At 54.8% G+C, this 16582-nt stretch overlaps 6 protein-coding genes across 7 annotated transcripts in view; 3 read left to right on the top strand and 3 right to left on the bottom strand.

The window, feature by feature from the left end:
- Positions 1 to 272, top strand: part of PTSG_07731 (uncharacterized protein) — a gene marked incomplete at its 3' end in the record, with an annotated part of 5518 nt that extends 5246 nt beyond the window's left edge. The window contains exon 11 of the mRNA XM_004991474.1: positions 220 to 272. Within this exon, the coding sequence (XP_004991531.1) occupies positions 220 to 272 (53 nt within the window). The remainder of the gene's footprint in view (positions 1 to 219) is intronic.
- A 94-nt stretch (positions 273 to 366) lies between these two features.
- On the bottom strand, positions 367 to 2301 carry PTSG_07730 (camk/mapkapk/mapkapk protein kinase; the record flags this gene model as incomplete). Its single annotated transcript, XM_004991473.1, has 4 exons — positions 367 to 1400; positions 1666 to 1826; positions 2073 to 2146; positions 2257 to 2301. The coding sequence occupies 4 exons, from the start codon at positions 2299 to 2301 to the stop codon at positions 367 to 369; spliced, it is 1314 nt and encodes a 437-aa protein (XP_004991530.1).
- A 339-nt stretch (positions 2302 to 2640) lies between these two features.
- PTSG_07729 (uncharacterized protein) lies at positions 2641 to 3789 on the top strand. Its single transcript, XM_004991472.1, has 3 exons — positions 2641 to 2928; positions 3110 to 3242; positions 3406 to 3789. Exons 1-3 carry the CDS (start codon positions 2702 to 2704, stop codon positions 3535 to 3537), a joined length of 492 nt encoding a protein of 163 aa, XP_004991529.1. The 5' UTR covers positions 2641 to 2701; the 3' UTR covers positions 3538 to 3789.
- Positions 3790 to 4093: 304 nt separating this feature from the next.
- PTSG_07728 (uncharacterized protein) lies at positions 4094 to 4828 on the bottom strand (the record flags this gene model as incomplete). Its single annotated transcript, XM_004991471.1, has 3 exons — positions 4094 to 4226; positions 4405 to 4465; positions 4738 to 4828. 3 exons carry the CDS (start codon positions 4826 to 4828, stop codon positions 4094 to 4096), a joined length of 285 nt encoding a protein of 94 aa, XP_004991528.1.
- Positions 4829 to 5457: 629 nt separating this feature from the next.
- PTSG_07727 (uncharacterized protein) lies at positions 5458 to 7590 on the top strand. The gene is made up of 2 exons (XM_004991470.1): positions 5458 to 5822; positions 6187 to 7590. The coding sequence occupies exons 1-2, from the start codon at positions 5473 to 5475 to the stop codon at positions 7559 to 7561; spliced, it is 1725 nt and encodes a 574-aa protein (XP_004991527.1). The 5' UTR covers positions 5458 to 5472; the 3' UTR covers positions 7562 to 7590.
- A 348-nt stretch (positions 7591 to 7938) lies between these two features.
- On the bottom strand, positions 7939 to 16527 carry PTSG_07726. 2 transcript variants are annotated; one of them, XM_004991468.1, is made up of 16 exons: positions 16280 to 16527; positions 15813 to 15931; positions 15061 to 15138; positions 14760 to 14814; positions 14096 to 14503; positions 13763 to 13914; positions 13434 to 13527; positions 13060 to 13155; positions 12859 to 12921; positions 12646 to 12657; positions 12377 to 12448; positions 12026 to 12147; positions 11449 to 11593; positions 11002 to 11146; positions 10074 to 10795; positions 7939 to 9789 (listed from the first exon to the last, which is right to left on the bottom strand). In XM_004991468.1, the coding sequence occupies exons 3-16, from the start codon at positions 15067 to 15069 to the stop codon at positions 8159 to 8161; spliced, it is 3726 nt and encodes a 1241-aa protein (XP_004991525.1). In that variant the 5' UTR covers positions 15070 to 15138; positions 15813 to 15931; positions 16280 to 16527; the 3' UTR covers positions 7939 to 8158. The 2 variants fall into 2 exon arrangements, with proteins under 2 accessions (XP_004991525.1, XP_004991526.1); XM_004991469.1 differs by lacking the exons at positions 15813 to 15931; positions 16280 to 16527 and having other exon boundaries at positions 15061 to 15744.
- Between the last annotated feature and the right edge of the window lie 55 nt (positions 16528 to 16582).

The following is a 16582-nucleotide window of genomic DNA, read 5'->3' as shown; positions in this document are numbered from 1 at the left end:
TTGTTGTTGTTGTTGTTGTTGTTGTTGTTGTTGTTGTTGTTGTTGTTGTTGTTGTTGTTGTTGTTGTTGTTGTTGTTGTTGTTGTTGTTGTTGTTGTTGTTGTTGTTGTTGTTGTTGTTGTTGTTGTTGTTGTTGTTGTTGTTGTTGTTGTTGTTGTTGTTGTCGTGGTTGTTGTTTGCTGGTCTGTTGTGATCGCCTTCGCTGGCGTCGTTTCGCCAGCGCGTTTCTGCCAAAAGCAAAGCAAAAAGCAAACAGTTGCAAGACGGTCGTGAGATGGTGTCCTCCAACACACACACGCACACACACACACATGCACACACAAACATGCACACACACACACACAAACATGCACGCACAAACCAAAACTCACTCGCAGCAGTCGACTGGGGTGAGTGCGGCAGTGATGCGACGACTACCAGGCGGTGGCGGTGTCGGCGGTGGTGGGGATGTGTTTGTCACTCGTTCGCCTCGCCTCTCCTCTCCGTTTTCTGACACTGTTGGTGTGGTCGCTGTCGTTGGCCGTGCTGCATCCTCACCATCATCATCATCACCATCATCATCATCACCACCATCATCATCACCACCATCATCATCATCATCATCATCTCCATCATCGCCGTGGCTCTCCTCACTCACGGTCTCCTCTGGCCTGGCAGTTGTCACAATACCACTGCGGCTACTGCGGGCGCCACCACCACCACTGCTGCTGCCCACGCTTGCGCCAGCAAGCATGCTGTCGTCGAGACAGGGTGCGCCCTCGCACATCCAGGGATGCAGCAGCAGCTGCTCTGCATCAAGGCGCTTGCGCTCGTCCACGTGCAGGAGGTGGCGAATGAGCTCCTTGGCCGTGTTGGAGACGTCCTGCCAGTGGCGCGGCGAGAAGTGCACCGACCCGGCCTTGATCTTCTGCCGCATGGCAAAGGGCAGCGGGTTGCTGGCGTGGTTTGGGCGGAAGGGCGGGTACCCGCACAGCAGGATGTACATGATCACCCCGAGCGACCACATGTCACACCGCTTGTCGTACGTGAAGCGGTGGTGCGCAGGTAGCGTGCCGTGCTGCTTGCGCTGCTCAATGGTGAGCGACTCCAGGATCTGCGGGCACACGTAGAACGGCGTGAAGACGGGCGTGTGCAGGTCGCCGTTGTCCTGCTTGGCGTACCCAAAGTCCGTGAGGCAGATGCGCGTTGCGTCGCCGCGCGTGTGCAGGAGAAAGTTCTCGGGCTTGATGTCGCGGTGGGCCACGTCGTTGCGGTGGCAGTGGGCAACGGCCTGCGCCAGCTGGCGCATGATCACACGCGCGTCGTTCTCGCTGAATTTCCTGTTCTGCGTGATGTGGTCATACAGCTCGCCGCCCTGCATGCGCTCCGTCACCAGCAGCACCCGCCGCTCAGGCACATACTCTGTGACAACAGCATGATGGGGATGGGTGAGGGAGGTTTAGCGGAGGGTGTGGAGGAAGGGAGGGAGGGAGGAAGAGTGAGTTTGAAAAAAGGGGTGACAGACAGACAGACAGACAGACACAAACACACACGCACACACACACACACACTCACACTCACACTCACACTCACTCACACACTCACACACACACACACACACACACACACACACACACACACTCACTCACACACACACACACACACAAACTGAAACACATGGACGCACCGCCAGGGAGGGTGATGGAGGCGTCATAGACGTCCATGACGGGGACGATGCACGGGTGGGCTGCCAGCTGCTGATGTAGGTGGGCCTCCCGCAGGCCAGCATCATTGCCAGGCAGGCATTTCAACGCACACTGCTTGCTCGTCTCCTTGTGCACACACGCACTGCATGTACAGTTGTGTGTGTGTGTGTGTGTGTTGTGTGTTGTGTGTGTGTGTGTGTGTGTGCGTTTGGGTGTTTGGGTAAGGAATTGCAGTGGTGATGAGGCTGAAAAGAAGGTGTTGGCATGCACACACACATGCACACACACACATACACACATACACACATGCACACATGTACACATGTACACATGCACATACACACATTCACACATTCACACATTCACACATTCACACGTAGCGACTCACAAGACTGGCCCGTTGGTGCCGTTGCCAATGGTTTGATCCCAGAATACACTGTAATCCTCGTGGATGTCGGTCGTCTGCACAAATAAAAGTGGGAATTAGCGAGAGAGGGAGAGGAGCAAAACAGCCCAACGTGTTGTGATCACACACAGAGCGAACGTTCGGCACAACAAACAACAACCCGCACCTTGAGTTGAGCCATCATCGTGCAGTGGTCGTGGTTTCGCGCCATGAATGAATGAATGATCGACTGCGCTGCTGTTTGCTTGGCTTCCTGTGCCTCGTTTGCCTCTTCCTTTGCCTCTTGCTTTTCTTGGCGCTTTTGCTTGGCAACTCAGCCGTCGTCGTCGTCGTCGCAGCTGCACAGCACGCCCAATCTGGCAGTGGGAGTTGTTACAACAGCAAGCAGCAAAGAGGGCAAAGGAAGGAGGACGCTGCCCTTGTTATGGGTGGGTGGCGGCAGTGCTGTGAAAATGCGGACTTTTGCTTGCTCGATTTGCCAACAAACAACAACAGCAGAGCGAAACGTTCGTCGACAGTGCACACAACGCCCAACCAACCAAAAATAGAGGCACGCCAAAACAGGTCAGGACTTGAATTTTGCCGAGTCAGCAAATCCGTAGAAAGCAACGATGGGCGACACCACAAACAGGGGCCAAGATGAAGCAGCGGAAACGGCTGCGGCGGCCGAGGCAGTGGCTGACTGTATGCTGGACGTGAGCGTGGATGTGCCAGCGAATGCGGAGCGGGCCTTCAAGCTGTGGCTGGACCATGTGTGGCTTGGTGGTGGTGGTCTGGGCAAGCCTGCCATCCTGGAAGAAGGAGACACCAACCACCATCGCCTTCACTGCGTGAGAAGGTGTGTGTGTGTGTAGATGTGTGTAAGAGACCTTTGTGCGTGTGTGTGTGTGTGTGTGTGTGTGTGTGGCTTTGTGTTGCTCCTCTGTCTTCGCTTCGCCATGCATTCATCCGACAACCTCGCCCCGCACGCTCTCTGTTTGCCTGATCTTTTTTTTCTCTCTCTCTCTTTCTTCAAACAGAGTTGCTGGCGGCGTGAAGGAGAAGATCACGGCGGTCGATCCGTTTGACGCCATCTCCTATCGCATCATCGGTGGCCCGTTCCCTGTTCGCTCACACCATGCCACCGTCCACTTTCGTGAAAAGGGCCCCAACGTACGTGTCAATGTTCACATGTGCGGCTCATGGGTGCTTGTGGACCCACAAGGCATCAGAGTGCTTGTGCTACAGAATTCCACACACACGCACACACACACGCACACACACACTCTCTCTCTCTCATACAATCACACACAATCACACACTTACACACGTGTAGGTGACAAATGTGCACTGGCACTGTGAGATGGACATTCCCTGGGGACTGCAATGGATTGTCACGGCCATCACTCGATTTGCATTCAATCGAATGCTCTCTGCTCTCGCAACGGCCGCAGCCACGTCCCCGTGACACTGCACACACTGCACACACGCAAAAGAAGCAACTGACACTCATTTTTGTTACTCTCGCCCTCTTCCTTGCTCTCTCTCTCTCTCTCTCTGTCATCATCGTGTGTGTCCTTGTCTTTCTCCTTTTCGCCAACATCAACCGTCACAAAACAACATAGCAGGCAGTGAGTGCATCTCCTCTGCTTTCTCCGTTCGTGCTGCGCACTTGGTTGCGCTCGATCACAACTGTAATAAAGAACCTCATGCACGCGTGTCTTCTCTCATGCTGAAAGTTCAATGAAAAGGTGCCACCCAAGCACAACACACTGAGAGGCCGAGATAGCTGACCCCACACGCACTCGTGTCGAATCCCACCACACATCATGTCATGTCACGCACAAGCATACGAGGCACAGTCAGACACAAGTGAAACACATGCACTCAAACGCAAGCACACGATCACAATCACACACACACACCATCACACGCACACACCATCACACGCACACACCATCAAACGATAACACACACACACACACACACTCACAAACACATCACATCACACACGCACGCGTCGTTTAGTTGCCATGGGGCTTGATGTCCCTGAGCTCGGCCATGTTGAACGTCTTCTCTGTCCGTGTCTCCTCGTATCTAAACATCATGAGAGTATGGGTGAGCTTGAACGCCTCCATGTCACGGTCAGAGGCACATCTACAGCAGCCCAGAAAAAGCAAACCAATACAAAGCACGGAGACACACTCACACACACACACACACACAAAAAAAAAAAAAAAAAGGCGTGCATCCACACACACACGCATACACCCTCAACACGTAAGCACTCACTCACACACGCATACACACACAACACCTCCACAAGCTGTCATACCTGTGGAAGGCGTAACCCAGCGCGAGGCCAGACACAGTGCACGCAGCAAGCATGCCAGGACCTGCACCATTTCACCACCACAAGGTTTGTGTTCGTTTGTGAGCAAAAATCGCCCACCAAGCGCGCGCACACACACACACACTTATTTACACACACACACACATACACACTCACACACAAACACACACATACACACACACACACACACAACACACAACACACACACACAAACACACACACACACACAGGCGAACACACAGACGAACACAAACACACACACACAGGCGAACACACAGACGAACACACAAAATCTCTCTCTCTCTCTCAACTCACTGGCGAGCACAGGGCGTCTGCGAACGGCGTTGGCATACACGCCTGTGAACACGCCGCCTGCGGTGAAGTACACGATGCTTCCCAGGCCCATCTCGACGGTAATGTGTTGCTTGGTGTTGTGTGCTCGGTGTGGTGGCTGTTGTCTTCGTCGTGTGTGTGTGGAGAGTGCGAACGTCAATTTTGACTTGACGCTCAAAAGCAAAAATTGCCTTTGCTGCGCGAAGGACCTCTGAAGAGATGTTTGCGTGCTGCAGAAGAGGGGGAAGATCTTCACCACCCGCTTCTTCTTGTCCTTCTTCAACCTCGTCTTCAGCGGTAGTGGATCCGCCCACCCCTGACCAGACGACAGTGGAAGCAACAGCGGAAGAGATAAGAACAACCAAGATCGGAGAACAAGGCGCAATCAACGACGAAGGTGCCAACGACAACAATAACCACAACAACTTAAACAACAACTTAAACAGCAACTTAAACAGCAACTTAGACAACTCCGAGGGCGTCATGGACTTGCCAACGCAACAGGGTCAACCTGCGCAGACAACTCAAGCACCCCAACCAGCACCGCCTCCGCCACCACCACCGCCACCGCCGCCGTACTACACTCCGCCAGCTCCGCCACCGCCACCCCTGCCCCCACAACAACAACAACAACAACAACAACGCCAGCCTCCATTTCGATCCAACACAGCCAATGCAAGCGTGCCTTCTTCCCAAGCAGAGGCAGAAGAGGCAGCAATGAGCTTGTTGGGCGTGTCTTCGGCCGGGTTACAGCAGTTCAAGGACTCCCTTGTCGCGCAGTTCCCAGACACGGCTGGCAAAATGACCACCCACGATGCCTGCAAGAACTTTGTCATGCCTAAGACCAAGGAGCAGTGCTGCGCCTACGTGGAGCGGATGGACCCCAACCATGTGGCCAAAGCAACCGTGTTTGTCTCCCACGCTTGGCGATACAAGATCGTCGACGTCCTCGACACTTTACTCGACTATGCCAAGGAAGAACACCAAAAGGGCAACCCAGAGCCTTGGTTCTGGTTCGATCTCTTCACCAACAACCAAAACATCGCCGCCAACCTCCCACAAGACTGGTACGATAGATGCCTGTGTGTGGGCATGTACGTGTGTGAGTACATGTGCGTGTACCTGTGAGGAAAGGCAATGCTGCTCGCTGCAATAGGATCTCTCCTCAGTGTCCATCTGCCGGCTACAACACTCACTCGCACACACACACACACACTCACTCACTCACTCACTCACTCCGCACACTCGCTCGCACACTCACACACACACGCACTCACACACACACTCACACACACACACACACTCTCTCTCTCTCCGCACACTCACACACACGCACTCACTCACTCACTCTGCCCACACACGCACTCACTCACTCGCACACACACACACGCACTCACTCACTCACTCACTCACTCACTCTCACACATCTAGGTGGAGCACGACGTTTATGAAGTCAATCAAAGCGATTGGCCGCGTGCTGTTGGTGTTGACACCGTGGCACGACCCCGTGCCGCTCACACGCGCATGGTGCCTGTGGGAGATCTTCTGCAGTGCGAGCCAGGAGGGGGTGGAGCTGGCCATTCGGCTGCCCAGTGCGCAGCGCAACGCATTGCGACACGCGCTCCTTAACGAACACAACGCCATCACCGCAGCCATGGTGCGTGTCCAAGCTGAACGGGCCCAGGCCTGGGACCAAAAGGACAAGAACATGATCTTCCGTGCCATCAAGAACACAGTGGGCTTCCCGCACCTCAACAGGATGGTGAAGGACCGCATGCGACAGTGGTGTTTGGAGCAGGTGATGCAGTTTGTACACGATGTCGAACAGGCCATGCACAACCCCAGTGACAGCAACACCACCACCGACACGACCACACCGACCACCAGCAACGACAGCAGCACACCCACTGCCAGGGGCCTCACGCGTCTGCTCGGCGACCTATGCTTTCGGGCAAGCCAGGTGATGTGCACCTTTGGCGAGAACGACAAGGCCATCGACCTGTGTGAGAAGAGCCTGGCTGCCACGCGTGCGCACTACGGTGACACACACCCGAACGTCGCTTCGTGTTATTCGCAGCTGGGAGCTGTACTGCATCGCGTAGGCAAGATCGAGCGAGCCCTTGAGTGCTGTCAGCGCAGCACGCACATGTATGAGGAGACCAACACCGACAACAGCCTCTCAGCAGCCAACGCCTACTCCACGCTCGGCGACACGTACCAGCGGCTCAACGACCTGGACAAGGCCTTGGACGCGTACAAGCGCTCGTTGCAGATCAAGGTGGACGCGGCGGGCCCACGCCACGCGTCCACCGCGCTCGCATACAACTCGCTCGGGCAGGTGTACAAGGCCAAGGGCGACGGGGACGAGGCGATTGCGCACTTTGAGAAGGCGTTGGAGATCAGGCTGGCCACCGTGGGGAAGAACCACCCGGAAACAGCCATCACCTACAACGACATTGCAAACGCGTATTCTGCCAAGGGCGACCGAGAGCGCGCCATCGATTACTTGCACAGGAGCTTGGAGATCAAGGTGTGCACGCTTGGGGAGAAGCATGCCGAGACAGCTGCCACATACAACAACATCGCCATTGCGTACAGCAAGATGGGCGAACACGACAAGGCGGTGACAAACGCCCGCAAGACGGTTGAGATTTGCATGGCTGCAGTTGGTCCAAAACACCCGCACACACAGCTGGCTTTGAAGACGCAGAAGTGGGTGCAAGACAGGAAGCACCAACAACAAGAACAACAAGAACTACAACCACCACCGCCGCCTCCGCCGCCTCCGCCGCCTCCACCACAATAGGCTTGTTGTGTGTGTGTGTGTGTGTGTGTGTGTGTGTGTGTGTCTTTGTGTGTGTGTGTGTGTGTCTTTGTGTGTGTGTGTGTGTGTGTGTGTGTCTTTGTCTGTATCTGTGTGTGTGTGTGTGTCTTTGTGTGTGTGTGTGTGTGTGTGTGTCTTTGTGTGTGTGTGTGTGTGTGTCTTTGTCTGTATCTGTGTGTGTGTGTGTGTCTTTGTCTGTATCTGTGTGTGTGTGTGTCTTTGTGTGTGTGTGTGTGTGTCTTTGTGTGTGTTGTGTGTCTTTGTCTGTATCTGTGTGTGTGTGTGTTTGCCTTTGTCTGTGTCTGTGTGTTTGTCTGTGTCTGTGTGATTTGGAGTCTTGTGTCGCTGTTCAACGCTTACAGCCATCTCTTGTTTGTTGAGGAGTAGTTTCCTTGAATCAAATTGAACAAATAAAAGAGACAACGAGCGAGAGTTGTGGTATGGTGTGAAAGAAGCATGCATGTTGTCGAAAGCACGCGACACAACTCACCCCAATCGTCTCCATATAACAAACACACACACACACACACACACACACACACACACACACAACAAAAAGCAAGAAAACATGTTGCGTTATTAGAGCATGCGGGCGCACGTGGCGTGGTTGGTGGAGTAGGAAAAAGCCGCCACCTCCATAAGCGAAACCCCGCCCTCATACAGCCCAGCCACCTTCTCTGCAGAGGCATCCACGGCCCACGTGTTGAGGATGGCCTTGAGTTGTGCGTCCCCTGCAGATGGCGTGTGCACCTGCTGACTGCCAACACGCGCTGCGCTCGGCCGCCGCCAAACCAGCCGCCCGTCAACAACAAAATCCACGCCATCCTCCGTCCACAGGAACCCATATGTGTGGAACTCGTACGTGGCGTCAAAGCCAAGGTTCACCACGTGCTGCGCAGCCAACTGCCCGTTGGTCCAGATGATGAGATACAGCCGCGTCGTGTCTGCGCCACGAAACTGCAGACTAATCTCGTTGTGCTCGCCGTTCCCGCCGTTGTCCAGCGCGCCGCTAAACGCCTGGAACGACGCAACAACGCCAGGGGTGCGACCGGGTCGAAGCACAGACCGGTAGCAGCCGTACCCCAAAAACTCCTGCGTGCGCACCTCCCCAGCGCCGCACGCATAGCGCGTGTGCGCAGAGGGACCGACGCTCAGCTCAAGGTTGCGGTGCGGCTCGGAGGACACTTTGGTCCCTTCAAATGGACACGCGTACGGAGAGCCATTGGCCCAATTGGCCACCTCCCACACAGCGGGATCAAGGCCGTGCACAGGAAACGAAATGGTCGTGGTCGTCGTCGTTGCCTGGCTCGGCACATCACGTCGCTGCTGTGCATCCACACGTGCTGTCGGGGCTGCATGCAGCACAGTGCCATCATCGCTCCACCGACCACCACCACCACCTCCTCCTCGCCGATCAGCGCCACCCGCCCGCGCTGACTGCTGCTGCTGCTGCTGCTCGCGTTGGTGCTGCGCATTCTGCGTGAGCGAAGGGCTGTCATCTGGCCGCGTAGATGGCATTCCACGTGACTGCTGCTGCTGCTGCTGTTGTTGTGGTGGTGCTTGTGTGCGTGGTGGTGGAAGCGCTGTGTCACGCTGATACTCGTGCTGATGTTGCTGCTGATATTGTGGCTGCTGCACAACAGGCGGCGGGGAGAACGTGTCGCTAGGTGGTTCGGGCGCATCCATTGTTGCGGTGTAGGCGGTTACGGGCGGCGGAGTTGGTGGTGAAGAACTTGAACCGGAGTTCGTTGCCGTGGTTATTGGTACCTCTTCACCTGTCGTCCCACCCTCAGTGCTGGGACCACCACTACCACCAACAACACCACCGTCGGATGCACTACCTGCACTTGCATCGTGGAGCGTCTCGGACGTAAGTGGGGTGGACAGCGGGTCCAGCAGTGTGGCGTTACCGTCCACCGTCTCGGTCTCGTTGATGTCAAACACTTTGTCCAGGTCCAGGCCACGGTACCGCTTGCTTGAGTTTGGCATCATGATAATGTCAGAGTCGAAGAACGCCGCCGCCACAATGTACGACACCGCCACGGCGATGGTGGCTGCGACGAGAAAGTGGCTGAGGTTAATGTGGCCCGAGGTGAAGAGGCTGTAGACGTTGGCTGGACGCGATGCCCGCAACTGCTGCAGTCGAATCTGCGCCTGAAGACGTCGGCGCTCGTCAGCGATACGCGATTGTGACGTGTCCTCGGACGCAACTGCACTCGCACGTGAGGAAGGGGGGGGGGTTGAATGTGGCGTGTTGTACGTTGTGTGTTTTGGTTGTGAAGGTGAGCGGTGCTGGTCAAAGGATAAAGGGGGAGGAGTAGGCAGTAGTAAATGGTGTGGCAATTGTCATAGAACAACAACAACAACAACTTAAACAACAACTTAAACAACAAAAACAAATTAAAAACAAAAACAACTTAAACAACTTAAACAACAACTTAAACAACTTAAACAACAACTTAAACAACAACTTAAACAACAACAAGACGCGCACCTTCGTCCTGCGGGGCAAACGAGACGGATCTGCCAGTCTCCCGGGCAATGACGCCCTTGCGCAGCGGTGTGGGCACCGGGTCTTCATCGCCATCAAGCTCCTCTTCGAAATCGAGCCCTTCTTCTTCCTCTTCTTCCTCTTCTTCCTCCTCTTCCTCTTCTTCGTCTGCTTCCTCCGCCCCCTCCTCCTGAGTTTCTCGGGCCCTGGCGTCGGCGCCCTCGTCCTCCCCCGTGTTTCCAGCACCGTTGTGTGCTGTAGATGCGTCTGTATCGACCGGTGCGCTCGCCTGCTCATCAGTCTCCTCATCAACGGCTTCTTCAATGGCATTCATTGCGGGCTCCTGCTGCCGCTGTTTCTGTTGCTGTTGTTGTGCTACTGCTGGTGCCGGTGCTGGTGCCGTTGGTGCTGCTGGTCGCGGCGACGACTGGTTGGACTTGGACCGGAATGACGATGACGACACTGCGCTTGCGTTTGGACTGCGTGCAGGCGTGCCCATGCGCGATCCTACCGCTGACGATGATGGTGTTGCTGCTGTGCGCGGTGCCACACCCTGCCGTGGCGTGGACGTGGACATACCACCACCAGCAGCAGCAGCGCCGGTCGAGCTGATGTTGAGGCCTTTGCTGCCGCTGAGACTGGTGTCGTTCATGTGGCCCCACGTGTCGTTGCGCACAGACAGAATCTGCTCGTAAAAGTTGCCCGCATCAACCGTACCCCAGAACCTGGGGATGCCAACAAATTGCAGCGGTGGTCGTGGTGATGGGTGGTGTTGGTGAGAATAAGTGGTGTCAAAGGTAAGGGGATGTATGGTTGAATGTGTGGCAGACCATGAGAAGTGTGGGTGTGGGTGAAGGGGGGGAGGGGGTGGCGGGTGGCGGAGGAAGTGCAAGTGACAACTTGGTTTGGGGATGGGTGCCACACTACTCACTTCTCCATGGCGTCTCTGGTGGCGAGTGTTGGGGCAACCTCGGCCGGGACCTTGCAGGCAATGAACTTGAACTTGTCGTCCTTCCGTCGCTGCTGCTGTTCCTCCGACACGGGCTTGCGGTGGATGGTCACCGTGATGCTCTCCCCTGCACGTGCATCGTGTAAGGTCGTGGGTGCAGTGTGAACGCGTGCACATGTGTATAGATGACGATGATGCACAGATGCGTGCATGTGATGTGTGTGATGTGTGTGAAGAAACAAATATATTGCACGCGTGCTCGTGTGCGTGTGCAACCCGGCGGGCGACCAACTGCAGGTGAGACAGGACGCGTGGAAGTGCAATTTCGGACAACTTCCACACACACACACACACACACACACACACACACACACACACACACACACACACACACACACACAACCTTTTATACCAATGGCAAGGGCTGACCTGTTGGGATGACGGTGAGCTTTGGCTTGACGCGGTAGCGGTCGGAAGATGTCGTGCGCACACGATAGATGATGGTGCTGTCGCATGTGTTGCTGATCTCAACCATCTCAACAGCATCCTTCTCCAGACTGCCCGAAAACACAATCTGCCAAAGACGGATACGTGTGTGTTGTGAGAGAGCGCTCATACAAATGCCACTTGCGTGCGTGTGTGTCTGCAGCATTGGTTCCATGATGTCACAGCTGACACGAATTCAGAGAAATGCGAATTCTCTCCAACACGCCAAGCGGGCACCCATGCGCAACCACCCAAACACCCACACACACACACACACCCACACACACACACACACACACACACACACACACACACATTACACACACACATCACACATTATACACACACACACATCACACATTATACACACACACACATCACACATTATACACCCACACCCACACACACACCCACACACCCACACACACACACACACACACACACACACACACACACACACACACACACACACACACACACACACACACAAACATTGCACACTCGCTCGTGGCCAGCGCACCTCCCATTCCGGGTTGAGCTTGAAGAGACGGAAGCTGTCAAAGTCGTACATGCCGAGCTCATCCACCTCGTCCATCGTTGCAACGCTCTCCACATCCATCCACATCTCCGACGGCGGGCCGCCTGGGAAGCCGCGTAGGTGTGTGTATGTGTGTGCGTGCGTGTGCGTTGTGTTTGGTGATGCAAGGGTCACTATGAGTGAGGAGGTGTTTGGCGTTGTTGTTGTTGTTCGCAAGCATGACCAAGGAGACAAGTGCCAAACTCGAATATCTGCACCCAACAACTACACACACACATACACATGCCGCAATCACTTGTGGGACGAGTATTGATTCAGCACGATGCAACTCACTTGCGAGTGTTTTGCTCCACTCAGCAACCTTCTGCTTTGAGAAGCTCCGGCGTGCTTGAGCGCGTGCCGAGACTACAGCGAGTGAGGAAGGGAGAAGAGGAAGAAAAACGTGGTGGTGGTGGTGGTGGTGGCCGTGGTGGTGGTGCAGCAGCAAGGGACAGGGAGGACAAGGCGACAACAAGTGGCGGGTGCACCAGCAGAACGTCATACACGTACACACTCATAGACAAACGACCAACAATATCAAATGGCTTATACACACAACTCACCCTTTTCTGAGCCTGTGCAAGGATTGGCATCATTGCATGGTTCAAGAGACAGAGCGCGTGCATTGTATGTGTGTGTGAGTTGGCGAGCGATGAATGTAATAAAGGGATGATCGCTATGCACGTGCACGTTAAGAATTAAGAGGGCCACACACACACACACACACACACACACACACACACACACACACACACACACACACATAAAGGACTTACGCAGCTGCAAGAGAGGGGGCGGTGTGTCTGGTGCGGAGGGAAGCTTGCGACTTGGCGTCTTGCCTGTATTGTAAAGCATGAATCAGATGAGCATGGTAGAAATGGCACATTCCTGACCTTCCTTGTGTTACCTGCATACACGCACACGCACGAATGCAAGTAGACACCGCTTGTCCAACAAACAGCCTTGTGTGGACTCACTGGCTTCGTTCGGCGACCCAAAGTGCTCGTCAGCGTGCGTGCTGCGTCCCTGCACGTTTGATAGCGGGCTGCGTGGCGGTGCCCGGCTCTCTGGCGCTGGTCGTGCACGTGGTGCAAATGCGAGGGTGGCGTGGGATGGCATGGGGTTGGTGAGTACATGTGATCACATGTGTGTGTGTGTGTGTGTGTGTGTGTGTGTGTGTGTGTGTGTGTGTGTGTGTGTGTGTGTGTGTGTGTGTGGCTGTTTGCTTGTATCAATGTGCGCGATCAAGTGTGTCTTGTCCGTGCGCGTTGAGGATTGAATGCATATGCGCGCGAGCATTCGCTCTGCAAATCCTTCATTGGCTCGTGTAGACAAGCACGTGTCCGCTTACGCTTCAGGTGGCCCTTGTGGTTATCGAGGCGGTTGTTGACGTCAATGTACGTGTCCAGTTCCTCCACATTCACCTGCGCAAATGCCTCCAGCTCCTGAACCAGTGGATGTGGATGCGACGCGTTGCATGTGAGATGCAAATGAAGTGCGCGCTCACAACCTCACCGAACGCTCTCTCTCTCTCTCTCTTGCAGGGAATTGGACCATGCAACCATACACACAACACGCACACAACACACGCACACAACACACACATACACATACGACACACACACACAACAGGCACACACACATACACATATGACACACACGCACACACACAACACGAACCAGTTCTGTGAGCCAGTGCTTGACGAGGTCCCAGAGGCCACTCGTGAACCATGGTTTCTCCAGCAGCAGCATCAGCCCAAGCACACCGGGGTAAAAATCGCGGAAGATATCAACAAGAAACCGGAAGTACTCCACGTCGATGTTTGCAGGGCCTGCAGCGGTGGTGGTGGCGGCGGCAGGTTGGCTCGGAGAAGAAGAAGAGCACCCGATACACAAGACGGACGAAATAATTGACACACGCACACATACAGTACTTGAACACAAACTTGAACACATTCATGAACACATCCACGAACGCACGCACACACACACACATGTGTCACCGGCACTTACCGCAGCCCTCCATGTCGACAACGATGGTGATTTCCTCCGGTTCTCCACGGGCACGCAGCGCCTGCAACTGCTCCTCAATCACCAAGATGGTGAGCGCCTTCATGGAGGCGAGGCGGTGCGAGTCGCCCTTTTGGTGGCGGGCCATGCGCAGCGTGCCGACGGGGCGGCCGTCACGGTCCCGGCCCAGGAAGAAGAACGCGTTGGCGGCAAGCACGCTGTCGTCCACAATGCTGCGGTTGAGTGTCGACACAAACTGCTTGCGCCACCGCAGGCACCGCTCGAGCATGGCAAACGCCTCGGAGCGCTGCATGCTCTTGGCCAGGACAAACGAGGCCACATACTCCGGGTCGTTGCGAACGCGGTCGACATCTTGCGGGTCGTACCGCGCCTGCATCTTGCTGGACAGCGCTGTGGACCACCCCCATGGTTGAGAGACGCGAAAGGTACACGCACAACAACCGTGCATGTTTGACGGTGAGTGTTGTGGCATTGACTGACCGTCTTCGCTCATCAGCCATTTGGGCGGGAATCGACATGCCCAACATTGCGTACACACACGCACGCACGCACAAACAAACAAACAAACAAACAAACAAACAAACAAACAAACAAACAAACAAACAAACAAACAAACAAACAAACAAACAAACAAACACATGCGTACCTTCATAAGTGGAGAGGAACTTCTTTTGAATCCATGTGATGGATTCGTGTTCGACCTGCTCAACACCAGCCGGGATGAGGCGCGGGCGGGGATAAACGGGCACAAGACGGTGTGAGTCAAAGTGGGGGAGAAGGAGAAAGAGGACGAGAGGGGAAAGGGTGAGACGACGTGACCGAGTTTTCACACACACACACACACACACACACACACACACACACACACACACACACACACACACACACACACACACACACAAACCACACGTGCAAACGAGAGTGCAGGTGTTCTCTGTCTCACGCACCTGGTCCATCTTGTGCTTCAATTCTGCAGCTCTTTCGTTGTGAAACACGTAGCTGGGCACGTTGCGCCCTGTTGGCTGCTGTTGTTGTGGGCCATGCGATGGTACAGACATGACGGCACGCACGCCGTGTTATGGGCGCGTATCGATGGTAGGAAAGCAGGTGATGAGCCAATGGAAGATGGTAAGGTGCGTGTGGAATGAGGAAATGGGAGGTGGGCAAGTGTACAAATGAACAATGCTGACAGAGAAGGTGGAGGTGGGAGTTCTCAAGGGTCCACGCACGCTGACCACAAAGTAGAGAGTAAGGGTTGCTCCCCCCCACACAAAGGGCACATCAGAATCACAACCACAACAAACGACACGGTTGCATGTGTGCGTGCTTGCGTGCGGTGTGCTGGTGGTGATTGAGACGTGCGCATTCAAACACCATCTCAGCAAACGGAAAGCCTCTCTCGCGTGTGACACGCTTGCTTGCTTGGCGCTGCACATCCCAGCACATCCCAAATGTCACATCCACCCAACCAGCACACACCAGCACACTCAGCACATGAACACACATCACCCATCCCTCATCATCATCATCATCATCGTCATCCACCCCTTGTTTTCATCCATCCATCCACATCATTCATCATGAACAAGACACAGAAGTGTTTGTGTGCAGCGTTGCAGAAGGAAAAAAAACGGTGGTGGTTGTTGCGCGTGTTGAATGCTTGGGTGGTGCTGTATTCGCCACCATTCGGTGCACCGACCTGAACGCGATGACGCGACGTCGTTGTTTGACGGCACTGACTGGCGGGAATGAATGAATGAATGAAGGAATCGATGTAGATGATGGACCCCTCTCGCGGAACAGGTAAACGCGTGCCGGCTACTCTGCGTGCGTGTGTGTGTGTGTGTGTGTGTGTGTGAAAGAGAGAGGAGGGGTAAAGAATAGGATGTCGCAGTGAGTACACGAGCAGACCTTCCCACAAGATCGGCCTTCAAGCTCACGCATTCTTGGCAAACATGCACGCGTGAACACACACACACACACACACACACACACACACACACACACACACACACACACACACACACACACAAACACACACACGTGCACGCACACGCACACACACACACACACACACGCACACACACACACACACGCACACACACACGCACACACACACACACACACACACACGTGCGCGCACGCCGGTTTCATGAACCTACATACCCTGGTTGATCTAGTGTGACAAGGAACCTGCACTACTGCACCACAGCGTGATGTGGCAAAGCGTGTTCGTGGAACAGGCAGTAGGAAACGAGCGAGCGAGCAGCGTGTATGCGTCTGGCTGGGTACTGGTTATCTGTGGCGATCTGAGTGTCAGCCCTGCGCAAGAACACCACCACTTGCCTGGTGTCTCTGCTCTGCCCGTTCTTCTTGTCTTGGCGACAGCGGATTTGATGGATGACTTCCGTGACCATTCGCCAAAGAATAGCCACAATTTTCGCCATCATTTTGCACGCAGACCAACAA

This window comes from Salpingoeca rosetta (genome assembly GCF_000188695.1).
Source record: "Salpingoeca rosetta unplaced genomic scaffold supercont1.20, whole genome shotgun sequence".
Classification (NCBI taxonomy): domain Eukaryota; class Choanoflagellata; order Craspedida; family Salpingoecidae; genus Salpingoeca; species Salpingoeca rosetta.
Note: the sequence above shows the minus strand (reverse complement) of the source record. Positions and strands in the feature narration are given on the sequence as shown.